Source organism: Sinohyriopsis cumingii, chromosome 13, assembly GCF_028554795.1.
Source record: "Sinohyriopsis cumingii isolate HCF-2022 chromosome 13, ASM2855479v2, whole genome shotgun sequence".
In the NCBI taxonomy this organism is placed as follows: Eukaryota; Metazoa; Mollusca; class Bivalvia; order Unionida; family Unionidae; genus Sinohyriopsis; species Sinohyriopsis cumingii.
Genome location: NC_142973.1, coordinates 14590705 through 14607278, shown reverse-complemented (window position 1 = coordinate 14607278; position 16574 = coordinate 14590705). Strand labels below are relative to the sequence as shown.

Below are 16574 nucleotides of genomic sequence, written 5' to 3'. Positions count from 1 at the left end.
GCCAATTTCACTGTGGGGCATAAAATGAGTAGCCTGTGAGTCAGGTGTTATGTGTTTAGGCTCTTATGAAACATAAGAAGAAAGTGAAGACAACAAGCTTTATAAAATTTAACCAATAATTTATTTCCTAGAAAAACAAGGTAAAAATCAGAAAAAGAACTTAGTTTTACAACTCAAATCCAAAAATAATCCAAGAATAATCCAATAATTAAAAAATAGAAGTACTAGTAATAAAAAGTCCTAATGAAACTGAATTCAAATCCTGATGAAATCCAAAATGGAAGGTGATGACGTATGTTGTGGTCAGCACTGTACTGATGTGTCAACAGTTCTTTGTTGAATCACAGAAAATAATATTCCAGTGTTTGAATTCTGTGTAAATTTCTATAATTGTCCTTGTCCGAGAATTAATTTGCACAAGTATTTCCAGGGAAAGATAATCTCTTGGAATCCAAATAATTTGAAGAAAAATAAAATAATTAGCCCCAAAACTGGTCACAACATAAAACACTAACTTCTCAAGTGTTAAGGCACTAATGACTGTTTCTTCTTAAAACATCAATAGATAAATCTAGCTACAACACAAAACATGCCTGGATGTGGGTCAGTCCTATGGAGAAACCTAATTGATACATGTTATTTGTCACATACCCCAGGTATGGCCTCTATTTCACTTTATGAATCTTAATCTGAGAAAGAATTTTTAAAAAATTGCCACAAATCTTACTTGTTCTGAATCAAGGTCAGGAACTAGATCAGCATTAGATGCAAAGTTTCTATTATTAGTTGCATACTGCTGAATTGAATTTCTGGACAATTTCAAATCCAGTAAATAAAACTACAAAGCATGTAATGGAATAAAATAAAATTTAAACTAACAAACAAACAAATTAAATCAAATATAAATTAAATATTCACAGCACAGATCAGTTGGAGTTTTAGGCATAGCGAGTATATTTCATCTGCAAATGTTTTATTTTTATGATATCAAAATAAATATTAGAAACTAAGTGTAAAATAATAACTGAATTGTTTCTGATGACCACTTGTGCATCTGTGTGAGATGATAAAACATGTCACATTTAATCTGCGTTCATTAGATGCTTGTAACTTCAAATAAGACTTAAGACTAATGCACCTTTACGATGTCTGTTGACAGATGCTACTTCCAAATCCAACTGCTCCAGTGGCCTAGTGGCTAGAGCATCCTGAGTTTTTTTTAAAGCTACATTAAAAATCCAAATCACAAACACACATATACTTCCAATTCCAATGTTAACATGTGGAGGTATTTGGATGCCTGTAAGCCACCAGAGGCTAACCCAAAAAAAGTGAAGGACAAAAATATTCATAAGGTGTGACATTATTATATGCTCATTTTTCTTTGTTAACTTTATATTATCAGAAACATTCAATATTTTACGATATTGCACACCTTCATATTGCACCCACATGCAGGACACATGTGCCCGATAGTGTACTTGTATTAGGAACTACTTTGTAAACAAATCATGTACATTCGCATAGTAGGCGCAATACCATTTTGGTTGATTAAATTTGTTTCTGAATGAACTAAAGCAGATGTTTCGTGGACTGCAACATATCAACTGTTTTGCTACATTCCACGTTAACTTTTTGATACATTGTTTCAGATTTTGCGATAGACACCAGATTTCATAAAATTGCTTGGTACCTACAAATAACATGCAAGCTATAAAGACATACACTGTCTCCTTTAGCTTGCAATAAGGATGGAAAAAAAATATAGTTTTACATCCAGAATTTCCTCAAAATGTACTTTCTTAGTTCTGCAAACCAGAATTACATGAGCCATGTCATGAGTTCTCAAGCTGGATTACACATTTCGAAATTGTACTGTAATTTCGACTATATTCCAAGTGCAGTTACATCTTCTTTACTGTACTCAAAATAAAATAAACATTAAATTCAATAGCGCCTTTTTGATAATTGCATTTGAAACACTTCATATTTTTCCCACATTATGATTTCAAATAGTCAATGATAAAACAAACACACTTGCAGATGTAAACGCTTCTCCCGCGTCACTTCAAACTGATGTATTTCATGTACAATTTGCACAGATGAACCCAGTCCAAAATCACAAACTTTTGTCAAATCGAAACAAAATCTATTCATTCCAGATCAAATGGAAAAGTTGTTGCAATGCGCATTCATTCACAATATGACTGCAAATTTTAACACATTGACCCCTAGCGACAACTTATTGGGGCAGGAGGTAGTACCCTACTGCCGAGCTCTGTAGCGTCATGGTCATGCATGATACACTAAAGTGGGTGGTATTATAGAAAGGTAGATAGATGTAGCTCTACAATGATACCAAATAATCTGGAATATCTAGTTGCACTACAAAATACAGATAAAAAAACGTAATTTTTTGGACCCGACTTTTTCTACCCAAAATTTGCCTGTGGTCGGAATCTGGTTTTGTGTCTGGATTTTAGACCTTTTGGTCTCAGATCTAAGGCAAACAGGTATGAACTGCAAACAGACAGATGAGCCTTTGCAAAAAGTAGGATAAGATGGGCATTTGGAATAAAGAGTGGTCTCCATACAAAAATAATGGCTCTGTTTAGCAAAAAAGAAATAAAGAACTCCCAACTTTTACCCTTCTGCTCATGCGTGAGCCAAATAGCCAATGAAAAATTATGTTTCTAACACAACTAGGCAGTATGTTTTGGAAGATCACCTGGAAGTTGGTGTTTTCGAGTCTATTCAGAAATATTTTTCAAAATGTGTTTCCTACTCGATTTTCAGGCGAAAATGACAAAAAGCTCCAGGGGTTAATGTATTAACTAGACACGCCATTTTCTTTTGAAAGTTATGTCGAGTGTGCGACTAAGTTCAAATTTATCTGGGCGGAGTTATGTGCACATTAATAATGTTGTTGTATAATGATAAATCTGCGCTTCTGTATTTAGTTTGGAATACGGCATACATTCATTTACATTGTTTCTTGTAGTGTATTTTATTTATATAATTAAGACTTAGGTAGAATATGAAAATGAGCATATAATAAAAAGGTTACTGCATTTGTATGGGAAAATATGAACTCGTTTTGTCGGATGGGTATACTGCACTCCCAAGGTCGTGCAGTATTCCATCCAAAAAACTCGTTCATATTTTCCCATACAAATGCAGTAACCTATAACAACATAACAAAAACAATGACATTATTTCTAGTGGTCCTAAAGAAAAATGGTTCCACTCAGACATTTTGAAAATCTCATTGCTACTCCTCCTGAACTGATGGTCTTTAAAAATTATATCACTACTTGTGAATGAAATGTCATATCAAAATGGAATTTTTACCAGAAGACTTTTTATGAAGCCTTGTTGGTTCTAAATCAAAATGGTTCTGCTTTAGCATCCAGTATGACAATATTGTTTTGACTACTTCTCCTGAATGGATGATCATATCACTGAAAGACTTAATATGATGTTTGTTAATCCTAAATGAAAATAGTTTCATTTGAATGTTCAATTTGGCAAGTGACCATCTTTAAAATTTCGTTATTGCTACTACCCCTGAATTGATGGTCATATGAATATGGGAGTTTCACAAAAGGAGATAGTTGGTCCTGAATGAACATCCAATATGGCCATCATTGCAGCTGTCTTGAAAATGTTGTTAGCACTATTTTCTGTAAAATTTTTCAAATTTTATTCTTGGGTACGGGAGGTCACAAGTTCATACCAAAGACTTATAAAAATAGTACTAGCAGCAGCCTCGCTTGGCACTCAGAATCAAGAAGTCAATGTTAGGATTGGTTGGTCTGGTGTCAGTATAATGTGACTGAACGGGACATTATGCAACATGTCTGCGGCATGATGCCCCAGTGCTAGACATCACTTTAAACTGTCATACTATAGACATCATAGCAATATGACTCATTGTTAAAGCTACATTAAAAATCCAAAAACATACTCAATTTTTATTTAACCATTTTTGAAAAGTCATTGAAATGTTTTTCTTATTTTAATAATATAGTCATATTTGTTGCCAGATTGACATCATATTAACAGTTTGAAAAAGCTCCTGACAGGTTGCTTTTTTGCATTTGTCAAATTCTATTCAATCATTTTGAGAAGTTGCAAATAGAAACAATGAATGGATGACACATGACAGACAAAGGATTATACATTCCATAAGCCTTATGTCCAGGTGATCTAAGAATGGGAAAATATTTTAAACTGTCTCAAAAAGCTGCTTAATAGACAATATTAACAGAAAGCATCCTGGCATAAAGGACTTTATGTATTGGATAAATATTAAAGAACATTAAGAGTGCAATATTTTCATGTTTAAGTTGTTTAGTTTACTGCCTGTAAATGTTAAAAGAATCAATAACTCTTGGAACGAACATGTAGATTGTTATCAGTGATGCAGGAACTACCCAATCTAATTAAACGATGTTTCCACATCTCTGATTAAAGGACTTTTTTGTAGCATTTTTCTGTTATGTATATCTGTATTGTGTGCTTAACTGTTCTCCATGATTGTAGATTGCACTTTAATGGTTATTTGTAAATAGCATGTTTGAATAGCTAACTTTTGTCCATGATTGTAGATTGCACTTTAATGGTTGTTTGTAAACAGCATGTTTGAATAGCTAACTTTTGTCCATGATTGTAAGTTGTAAACAACATGTTTACATATCAAGAGTTCAAGATCAGTATTGTTTACAGTAAGAATAAGTTTTTAAATCAGAAAATCTTCACATTCTATTACATCATAGTCCTCTGTCTGCATGGGTTCGAGTCTCGGGTTCGGCCAATGTGGATATGTGAGAAAGCCTGCCAGTATCTTCTCATGGGTCGTTGGTTCTTTCTGGAGTTTTCCCATGTTCTTCCTCTACCATTAATACTGGCTGCCATGTATAGCCTGTCTTGTGCAGAAAATGGCGTTAAACCCTACAACAACATCATCATAGTCAAGTGAAAATTTAACAACTAGGTACTGGATAAATAAATAATTTATTTCCATTTTAAGATCAGTCTGCTGGAATCCTTTACAATTGCGTTATGATTTGAGAGGAATTATTTATTTAAATTATATATTGGAATTACATTAAGTTTTGATTAACACATTTATTTTGGAATTATTGTGAACTCATTCAAAGACATTCTGAATTGCATTGTGGTGCATCAAGACATTCAAAACTATTAGAATTCAATGAGAACATTCTATATTTTTTAATTAAATTTTCACTTCGTAAATAACTTGTTGATTTTACTTAAATTGTCAGTTCCACTCCTTTACATATATTACAACCTAAAGTTGTAACACTGTTAATTTGTTCCTAAGACATGGATTAATTTTGAATTCAGTGCAGCATTGCTAGGACTGCATATTACACAACATTATATATTAGGTCAATTCACATATACTGTTCAAATTTTTTCTTCAGGTTACATTATTTCCTTTTAAAAGACCTTTTTAATAAAAGAACCATTGATAAATAACATTTTTTTTTCAAACTTAAAGTTTTGTAAGCCACTTAATCATTTCTAAGTCGTTGTAGATCCTACAAAAGGATCTTATCCATATGTCCAGGCAGTTATGACAAGTTGCATTATATTTTTATATATATATATATATATATATATATATATATATATATATATATATATATATATATATCGACAGGTTCTATGGCAGTTTTATAAAGGTTATCAGATATATTCAACATTGACATGTCTTAGAAACTGAATTCTGTCATAATAAGCAGACAAAACGCAAACAGCAAATTAAAAAAATTACAAGCTGAGCAAATTACATTAGATACATTGCTATTAGTTTACATATAAATAGCGGACAGCTGTATAAACCTAATATGCAGATGAAAGGAAAGGTTGACATGCAAATCATTTCAATTAAAAAGCAAAATTAAAGTTACTGTATAACATCTGCACATTTAGAAATAGTGGTAAACATTGCAAAGTTATTGAAGATACAAAACTAGAGAAAACTTGAACTTCATAACTTACACGATCAACAGCATTGGAAAAAAGAAAACATTATATTGACCTAGATTTCTTGATCAGCTGCCCTTGCATTTGGCTTCTAGGTAGACTAAAGCTACCACTGTGATCTCAGACCTACTGCATCATCTAGCTGAGTTATCTCAGACCTAATCCATCGGCTGAGTGATAATGACCTACTACATCAGCTGAGTGATCTCCGACCTACTAAATCTTATGGTCCATCACTCTCTATATTTATGCTACTTATATGAGCACTCTATGGTCCATTACTCTCCATTTTTATACTACTTATGTAACTACTCTATGGACGTACATCAGCTAGCTGAGTGATCTCAGACCTACTGCATCAGCTGAGTGATCTCAGACCTATATCAGCTAGCTGAGTGATCTCAGACCTACTAAATCTTGTGGTACATCACTCTCAATTTTTATACTACTTATGTAAGTACTCTATGGACACACATCAGCTGAGTGATTTTAGACCTACTACATCAGCTGAGTGATCTCAGACCTACATCAGCTAGCTGAGTGATCTCAGACCTACTAAATCTTGTGGTACATCACTCTCAATTTTTATACTACTTATGTAAGTACTCTATGGATGCACATCAGCTGAGTGATTTTAGACCTACTACATCAGCTGAGTGATCTCAGACCTACATCAGCTAGCTGAGTGATCTCAGACCTACTAAATCTTGTGGTACATCACTCTCAATTTTTATACTACTTATGTAAGTACTCTATGGACGCACATCAGCTGAGTGATTTTAGACCTACTACATCAGCTGAGTGATCTCAGACCTACATCAGCTAGCTGAGTGATCTCAGACCTACATCAGCTAGATGAGTGATCTCAGACCTACTAAATCTTGTGGTACATCACTCTCAATTTGTATACTGTGAGCACTCTATTCTCCATCACTCTCAATTTATATACTACTAATGAGTACTTTTTGGTCCAGCATTCTCAGTGTTAATACTACTTAAGCAGAGATGCCCATCATTTCAAATTGTGCATGAATGTCCCAAATTGCTGATCCTGTTCATGTAACATGCTATTATAGAAAAAAAATCACTTTTTCCTCATTTTTTAAAAAAGTTGGCAGAAGTTGAACCATATGAGAGTATTTTCAGTCCTTTCACATCTTTTATGGTAATTTTAATGTATATAACTTGATAGAGTTTTTGGTCCTTTCTGGCCTTTGTGACATACGATCAATTTTTGGCATATAACATGCTATTTTTCAGAACAGTTCATTTGTCATTCCTAGTCATTTCTGGTAATTCATGTCAAATGATCAGTTCCACACCATCTTCCGTATAATATCATTTTACTTGATTGTGTTTTATTTATAATCAGCTGTGGGTTTTTAAAAAAAATTAGATTTCTAAAACATGTTTATGTGTGAACTTTAGATGGCAATGTTTATTTGAACCTTCTGTGTGTGTCTTGACTTCAAAATGTCGGACTGTGATTGTAATCAAGAAAAGACACTTAACACAGTTTAATCAATCTTCTCACCTCGATGACAGCCATGCTTACTGTACTATTTGCGGTGTGGATTTCTGTGGGTCATGGAGGGAGAGATGACATGCAGAAACATATTTCTTCAAAGAAACGTGCAGAGTAAGCCAAAAGTCCGCGGACATTGGAGCAGCCTGGGGTAAGAGTCTCTATCAGCCCTGCTAATGCAAAGAATCAACATGCTGGCTAAAAAAAGTATGCAAGTATCCTATGGTACAGCAAGTCAGATTTGTATACTAATTTTATGTATTATGAACACTTCAACACAATTCGTTTGGTTAAACTCCAGAAATGAAAATGTTTATGGATCGACAATGTGATAGCTATGTCAACCATACTGGTGAATGAAATGTAATGTTCTTCAGATCTGCTTTTGTGATTTGGATTTTTAATGTAGCTTTAACAGTTGTAGTCCTATCACAATGATGCTTGCAGTGTGGCAGTTTATAGCGATGTCTAGCACTGGGGCATCATGCTGAAGACATGTTGCATGATGTCCCACCCAGTCACATTATCCCGACACCATGTTGACTAGTCCTAACACTAACCTTTTAATGCTCAGCACTAAGTGAGGCAGCTGCAAATACTAGATTTAGCAGTCTCTGATATGACTAGGCTGGGGTTCAAATCTGCAACCTACTGCATCTGTGGCAGATAGTTTAACCACTTCTTAGGCCACTGGAGTGGTCTGCTTTAATAGATATTTACAGTTCTTAGATGCAAGTTTCCAATCCTTAATCTGGTTGGTCGATGGCAAATGTTTCAATGAATCTTTTGTGATTGTCTTAACAACCTTCGTTATATCTATCATAGTCATATCATATTCTTGTTGCGTGAATCAAGACAATGGAGTCATTCATACATACCATCCCATCATACTGGTATTGAAGTCAATGATTCCTCAATAACAAAGGCACACTGTGATACTAGTGTGATTTATATACCAAGTGCCATTGGAATTTATTCAATGGTTTTGAAATTTTGCTCCAGAAATGAAAGTGCAAATGATGGATAGTACAATGGACAAAACTGTAAAAATGTGAAATAAAAATGTTGACAGCAATGAACGAAAAAACATAAGACACATCTAGATCACTCTAAAATGTGTAAAAAGTTTCATTGACAATACCTTTAATGGTTTGGGAGTTTTGCTCTGGAAACAAAATTGTGAATGATGGATAGATGGATGAAAAGACAAATGGACAAAAACATTAAAATTATTGAAAATGAAGAATCTGAATGGCAAAAGGAACATGTACACCACTATTTTAATAAATGCACCAAGCTGAAATATCTTAAACAGAAACTATAGGCACTGGGGAAAATGACCATAACATCACAATAAATTGTTGCTCATTAAAAAGAGTAATTGGGTCAGATATCTAAAAACAAAACTAAAGGCACTGGGGAAAATGATCATGACATCACATTATGTGGTTGCTACTTAAGATAAATTCATAACCTGTTATTTAAATATAGTAATTGGGTCAGTTTTCAATAATCCAAAATTTTGACAGTGGACTTTATATGGCAGTTTCTAGATTTTGGGTAATGAAAATTATGATTTTGAAGGATTCAGTAATCAGATACTGTCTCCAATATGTAAGCAACACTGATTTTACTAATTTATCAGGTTCAGATTATTAAATGATACAGACATGGTCAGTGAATGAGTAGACTTTGAGGTCAAGGAAGGTCAAATTTGGACATGATGTAACAGTGAATGAAGTCACCCACATTTTTAAAGCATATAAAAAGTTCTTGATGACAACTTACAGTCATAAAGATCAGATTTTGCTTTAAACCTTTCTATAAATAGCAAATATTGTGATTCCTCTTTTGACCCCCACCCCTCCCCCAGCATCTACCTGGTTTATAGTCAGAATCCCTTGGCACTGATGAGCCTGTGTTCTAATGTACTGATGAATTTTGTGTTTGCAAGAGTATCCTTCAAGGACAGCTAACACAACCAGCAGCATGCATATTAGTGCCAAAAAAAATTTAAATTTGCCCCGTGATAGGCCCCATAATTAAGTTTATACATAGAAATCTCAAATATTTGTTGATTTCTAAATTCAACACATTGGCATTTATTCCAACATGCTGGTAAAGTAACTCAATTCAATGAATCTATTGAGCTCAGTAATATGATTATCCCTCATGAGATAATAGGTTTCGTCCTGACCGTTATTAACACTGATAAATAACAGAATGATGAGGTTGTTATACCTGTATATGCCCAATTTAACCAGAAATATTTGTCCCATATTTGAAAAAAACTTGGAATTTGTGTACCAGCAAACTCTAAACTGTTTTTAAAGTCTTTAAAGTTAACTGTCTCAGCATCAAAGTCTGTCAGAAGGGACACGTTCTTTTCATACAATTGTAGTCCCATATACCTGCCAACTTGGTACTTTGTGATTGACAGCAACAACACAGCACCAGTAGAAGAGTCAGTTTATCTCATTGATGGAATCAGGTGGTGTATTGGTGTATACAAATTGTAAAATACTGCCTCCCTAGTCATTCAAAATAGAAAACTTACAGTTAGGGCTGGAGTTGACACATTTATCAAGTTACTGAAACATAGTATCAGATTGCTGCAGCAGTTTAGCAAGTGAGGAACTTAGTTTTATCATGTATAATTTCTGTGATATAAGCCATCTCTTCTTCCAGTTCTGCTGTGTATGACTAATTGCTGTGAAGTCATCAAAGACATAAACCAACTCTTCTTCCCATGCTGCTGTGTATGACTAATTGCTGTGAAGTCATCAAAGACATAAACCATCTCTTCTTCCCATGCTGCTGTGTATGACTGATTGCTGTGAAGTCAAAGACATAAACCAACTCTTCTTCCCATGCTGCTGTGTATGACTAATTGATTTGAAGTCATCAAAGACATAAACCAACTCTTCTTCCCATGCTGCTGTGTATGACTAATTGATTTGAAGTCATCAAAGACATAAACCAACTCTTCACATGCTGCTGTGTATGACTAATTGCTGTGAAGTCATCAAAGATATAAACCAACTCTTTTTTCCATGCTGCTGTGTATGACTAATTGATGTAAAGTCATCAAAGACATAAGCCATCTCTTCTTTCAATGCTGTTGTGAATGACAAATTGCTGTGAAGTCATCAAAGAAATAATACAATATTATTATGTATGACTAACTGCTGCTGTGTATGACTAATTGCTCTTGTATGACTAATTGTTGTGTTCATCAGACATAAGCCAACTCTTCTTCCAGTGTTGTTGTGTGTGACTAATTGCTGTGTTCATCAGACATAAGCCAACTCTTCTTCCATTGCTGTTGTGAATGACTAATTGCTGTGAAGTCATCAAAGAAATAATACAATATTATTATGTATGACTAACTGCTGCTGTGTATGACTAATTGCTCTTGTATGACTAATTGTGTTCATCAGACATAAGCCAACTCTTCTTCCAGTGTTGTTGTGTATGACTAATTGCTGTGTTCATCAGACATAAGCCAACTCTTCTTCCATTGCTGTTGTGAATGACTAATTGCTGTGAAGTTATCAAAAACATACTACAGTGCTGTTGTGTGTAACTAACTGCTGTTGTGTATGACTAATTGCTCTTGTATGACTAATTGCTGCTGCACAAAACAATACAATTTAGAGCACCCCTCTTTCTGCTCAAGGAATGTTAATCCAAACTTTTAATTTCTTCTTTAAAACAAATAACCATATTTGTTTGTTGAGTGACTGGCTTGGTTTGGATTTTGCTGCTTTCTATCTATGGATGACTGTAAGTCATGTAATCTCATTAACCATGCTGAAGTTGAAGGCTTTCACTCGAACCAAGACACTAAAACTAAACACTGTATACACTGCATGTAGACACATTAACTATTTACTTTATAAGTGGACTCTTAAAAAGATTGTTAATTGTGTGTGGATTAAGTAGGTGACTGACAAATATTAATTTTGTGTAGATTAAGTTGGTGACTGGCAGTGTTAATTGTGTGTGGCTTAAGTTGGTGACTGACAGTGTTAATTGTGTATGGAGAAGTTAGTGACTGACAGTGTTAATTGTGTGGATTAAGTTGGTGACTGACAGTCTTAATTGTGTCAATTAAGTTGGTGACTGACTTAACTTGTGGATTAAGTTGGTGACTGACAGTGTTAATTGTGTGTTGATTAAGTTGGTGACAGACTGTTAATTGTGTGTGGCTTAAGTTGGTGACTGACAGTGTTAATTGTGTGTGGATTAAGTTGGTGACTGACAGAGTTAATTGTGTCGATTAAGTTGGTGACTGACTTAACTTGTGGATTAAGTTGGTGACTGACAGTGTTAATTGTGTGTTGATTAAGTTGGTGACTGAGTGTTAATTGTGTGTGGCTTAAGTTGGTGACTGACAGTGTTAATTGAGTGTTGATTAAGTTGGTGACTGACAGTGTTAATTGTGTGTGGCTTAAGTTGGTGACTGTTAATTGTTTGCGGATAAGTTAGTGACTGAGAGTGTCAATTGTGTGTGGATTAAGTTGGTGACTGACAGTGTTAATTGTGTGTGGATGAAGTTGGTGACTGACAGTGCTAACTGTGTGGATTAAGTTGGTGACTGACTTAACTGTGTTGATCAAGTAGGTGACTGACAGTTTTAACTGTGTGGATTAAGTTGGTGACTGACAGTGTTAATTGTGTGTGGATTAAGCTGGTGACTGACAGTGTTAACTGTGTGGATTAAGTTGGTGACTGACAGTGTTATCTGTGTGTGGATGAAGTTGGTGACTGACAGGGTTAACTGTGTAGATTAAGTTGGTGACTGACAGTGTTAAATGTGTATTAAGTTTGTGACTGACAGTGTTAACTGTGTGGATTAAGTTGGTGACTGACAGTGGAATGGGATTATACTACTGTCCTGGTGTTGATTTGTGATCATGCAATGCATCTCCTGTAAAGGTCAGAAACTCATTCATTCATTTTCTTTTCTAAAGTATTGCTTAATTTTCCCAAATTTATGCAAATGATAAACCATGCATTGATGATATCAGCTGATAAGCATTTGTGCTCGTAAAATTTGGCTTGTATCAATTATTTCTGTCCTTGCCAGTATAAAGTACTGGAAGTTGTGTAACCCTAGCGGAATCAACCGAATAATAAAGGCTAACCACTAAGCAGCACAGTACTGATCAACTCTGGTAACTAAAAATGGTATGTTAGACACAGTGGCTTCTATTTCATTGACTATAAAATGTACTTGAAAGGGTACCAGACTGAAAGCAATTAATCATGTGACAAGCCCACTTCCTTCAGTTAATGCTGATCATTTCATGTAAGAACCAAAAATTACCAATGAAGGTGCAAGCTTATAAAAGATATCTTCAGATATACTCAGCTTAGAAGGAAAAGCGAAAGCAATTCGACTGAACAAAAAGTGGGAGAGTCCTTTGATCAGTGCTGAGAAATCTGATGTCATAAGATTAAAATAAATATTTTCCATTACATACTCTGCTGCACTGGAAAAATCAAAAAGATGGACAATGATATTGACAAATGTTTATGCCCTAATTTTAGTGATGTTGTTTTGCACAACTGTTTATTCATAATTAATTTTTATCACATTGATCCTATAACAGACCTATGATTTTGAAATGAAAATATTAAATATTAAAAAATTGTAGTTATGCGTCATAATTTATAAATAATTATTACATCCATGTAAACCCCACTAGAAAGGCAACCTGTCTGATAAGCCACATTCCTGTTGTATAAGGGGTGGCCTTATAAGAAAGTGACCACTGTATGTACACTGCATTCAGTGGCTTTGGTACAATAACAACCTAAAGAGTAACAGATGCTTTGAGGTAAAGGGTAAAATGATCTAGGTTTATATTCTGGCCATGGTAAATCTGGACTTAAATGATTGTAGGATTTGAACTTGCTCTGTCACATTAAACACTGTGAGGCTTTGCCTTGGAACAAAATCATGGATAAAGGATTGAAGGATGGCCAGTCAAACTGATGAGCTGTGAATAACAAAGGACATGACCATTTGTCTAATGTATGTACCAAGCTTTATAGAGATATCTTAAATGAATTTCGAGTTATAAATGTTTACTGATGGATGGATGGATTGTGTACAGATGAATATATCAACAGTTACATCCTTATTTCTCCTGCCTCCATGCTACTTATATTGTGTGTGTGCCAAAGTTGTTTTGGAAATGCAAGTTTCTTTGCAATCAATCAAGAATTAAACAGTTCTGTTTACAAACCTTTTATTTCTTTTCTTGCACAAACATGTCATTTAATTTTGATTCAACTACTTCAATATATTCAATAATATACCCATAAAATATTATTACCCAGTTTTGAGCTTTGTAAATATATAGGATATACTAAAATAAACAAATGTAAATATTAAATGACACATTCATACTACACTGAATTAATCAAATAATGATGGATTAAAAATGAACAACACTGATGTACAGTAAAGACGTACAGGTGTAGACAAGAAAAAGGTAAAAAATAAAAAGCATTTAAAAAGTTAAATTATTTATATTTTCAAGATATGTATTATGGAGTATTGATCTATGATGATGTACTATGTATGAAAAATAATATTTTCATTTCCCAAATCTCTTTAATGAAAAATATTTCATCATATGTACAGAATAAAATAATGCCCTGTTTAATTAACATTTGAAACATAACATGAAAAAGAATAGTTCATTTACTCTGAGGGCTGTTCCATTAAAACATACATGGTACCCAGGGAAGGCAGTTTTTAAAAAATATAGGCATGGGTACCTTGATTCACAGAGTTCATATTAAAATGACAAGAAAATTTTAAATTGTACCTATGGGTGAAAACCCTACTTTAAAAGTGCCTTCCCTGGGTCCCACATATGTTTTAATGGAACAGCCCTGAGTCAACATAGGAATACAATCAAAAGTTTGTTTCAGGTTACAAAGTGTGGCATTCTCACTTGATCTTTCTCAATTTTCACTCAAGGGACTTTTTTGTTAAACAGGACTTTTTTCTGGCTATAATCTTTGTGATAGTGGGCCTGAAATTTAGCTGCCTTGCTGAGAGTTAAGAAACTGTACACCAAAGGAAAACACATTATGCATCATAAAGGGTTCATATAAATTTGTCTGTAAAATACACGATAAAACAAGGGTTCTGCACTGTGCTGTATGTCTCACTCCCCACCATACATGATTTGCAAATACTTAATACAGAACTGTATGTTAACAATGCTATTTATGTTTTATACTTTACTAATGAAGGTGACATGATAGTCAGTAATCTAGTTCAAGCATGTGTAGCTGATGTCATGAATCAGTATCAGCACACCATCAAAGACAGTCCTACCTCTCTATACAATTTCTTAACCCTTTACCTCATACAGCATAGTTACAAAGTGCAGTGCGCTATAAACAGAACACCTGTTACCTATTTGACTCCATACACATAGGCCTGCCTGTTAACTGTTAAGCAATGTAGTGTATGTTACGTTTAACAGCAATTTTAACTATTTTACATTTTTGGTACACATCTATTATGTGTGGAAAAATTTAAGAGTAAAGTCCGATTGTTATAGCTGTGTAATTATTTTTCATGGAAGAAATTTTTATGTACTTTAAAATCTTGAGAGAACTCGATCACCGTCAAGTCAGTGAGACCACGTGACCAACCGTAGCTGCCATTTCTCATATTTGAAATTTACAAGTTTTTTGTACACGTCTACATCACTAAGTCATCTGAATTTGATAATTTATAAAAACTAATTGCTGCCTACATCAATATCAGAGCATTTACCTAAGTTATTGAAGCTTTCATAGTTGTGATTCTAATCGTGAAAACTTCGTAAGTACTGAATGAAATCCATGACCTCCATTTTGGAGAGTGGAGATTACGAGCCAGTTACTTTAAATAGCAGATATCGACCAGAGGATAAAGACTGACCACATGATATGACATAATTGTCATTTGCAGAAATGAATGTAGTATTTAATAGGAGGTTTTCCCCGAAGGTGGATGTGGCCCTGAGTGACCAAGTGGTCTAAAGCACTCACCATTACGGATCACTGTCATCTCACCTCTGTCTGTATTGGTTTGAGTCTCGGATTCGGCTAATGTGGTTATGTGAGAAAGCTTGCCAGTAGCTTCTCGTGGGTCGGTGGTTCTTTCTGGGGTTTATCTGGGTTCTTCCTCCACCTTAATACTGGCTGCCATGTATAGCCTATCTTGTGCTGAAAAATGGCATTAAACCCTAAAAGAACAAAAGCAAAAAAATCCCCGAAGGTGGCGCTACAAAAACCAGCTTAAAATGGCTGTTGTTTACAGCAAACGTCAAAAGGTGCTTCCATGTGAATGGAGTAGAGACATCAAAAGGCACTTCCATGCGAATGGAGTAGAGGTGTCCAAAGGCGCTTGCATGAGGTAAAGGGTTAACATTTAAATGCCAATGTGGGTATGTGAGAAAGCTTGCCAGTAGCTTCTCATGGGTTGGTGGTTCTTTCTGGGGGTTTTCCGGTTCTTCCTTCACTATTTGTACTGGCCGCCATGTATAGCCTATATTGTGCTGAGAATGGCATTAAACACTACAACAACAACATTTAAATGCTTACAAACATGTACAATTTAAATATACACTAAGTAAAAAATTAAACATAAATGATCTATTGTGACAAATAAGCTGGTCCGCTTTGTAGGAATATTAACTTATTTCAATAACCAATAATCTTTATTCTGTCCTTGGTCTTGGCAAGATGTGTATTCAGCTTACTCTGTGCCCAATGCATTGCTGTTGACTAACATACTTCAGAAAGGGTCAATTAAAGCTGATGTCTTTGCTGTACACAGCTAGGATCAGTATGATTCCAAAGCCTATCAGCATGCCAGCATTCTGTAGCACCAGCATCATCATCTGCCCAATAGTCTCTTTGTTCTCTTCTGACTCCCACTCACTGTTCATCTCTGGCAACTGCAATGAAACATGGAGGCAGTAACAGAAATGTGAATTTGAGAAATATAATAGCA

General features: G+C 34.6%; 1 protein-coding gene across 2 annotated transcripts in view; it reads right to left on the bottom strand.

Annotated features, from left to right (window-relative positions):
• Nucleotides 1-13783: 13783 nt before the first annotated feature.
• The window catches only part of LOC149784967 (metal cation symporter ZIP14-like), a 44995-nt gene continuing 42204 nt past the window's right edge, over nucleotides 13784-16574 (bottom strand). For both annotated transcript variants that reach the window (XM_089978623.1, XM_089978624.1), the window contains exon 8: nucleotides 13784-16518. In XM_089978623.1, the coding sequence (XP_089834749.1) occupies nucleotides 16366-16518 (153 nt within the window). In that variant the 3' untranslated portion in view covers nucleotides 13784-16365. The remainder of the gene's footprint in view (nucleotides 16519-16574) is intronic.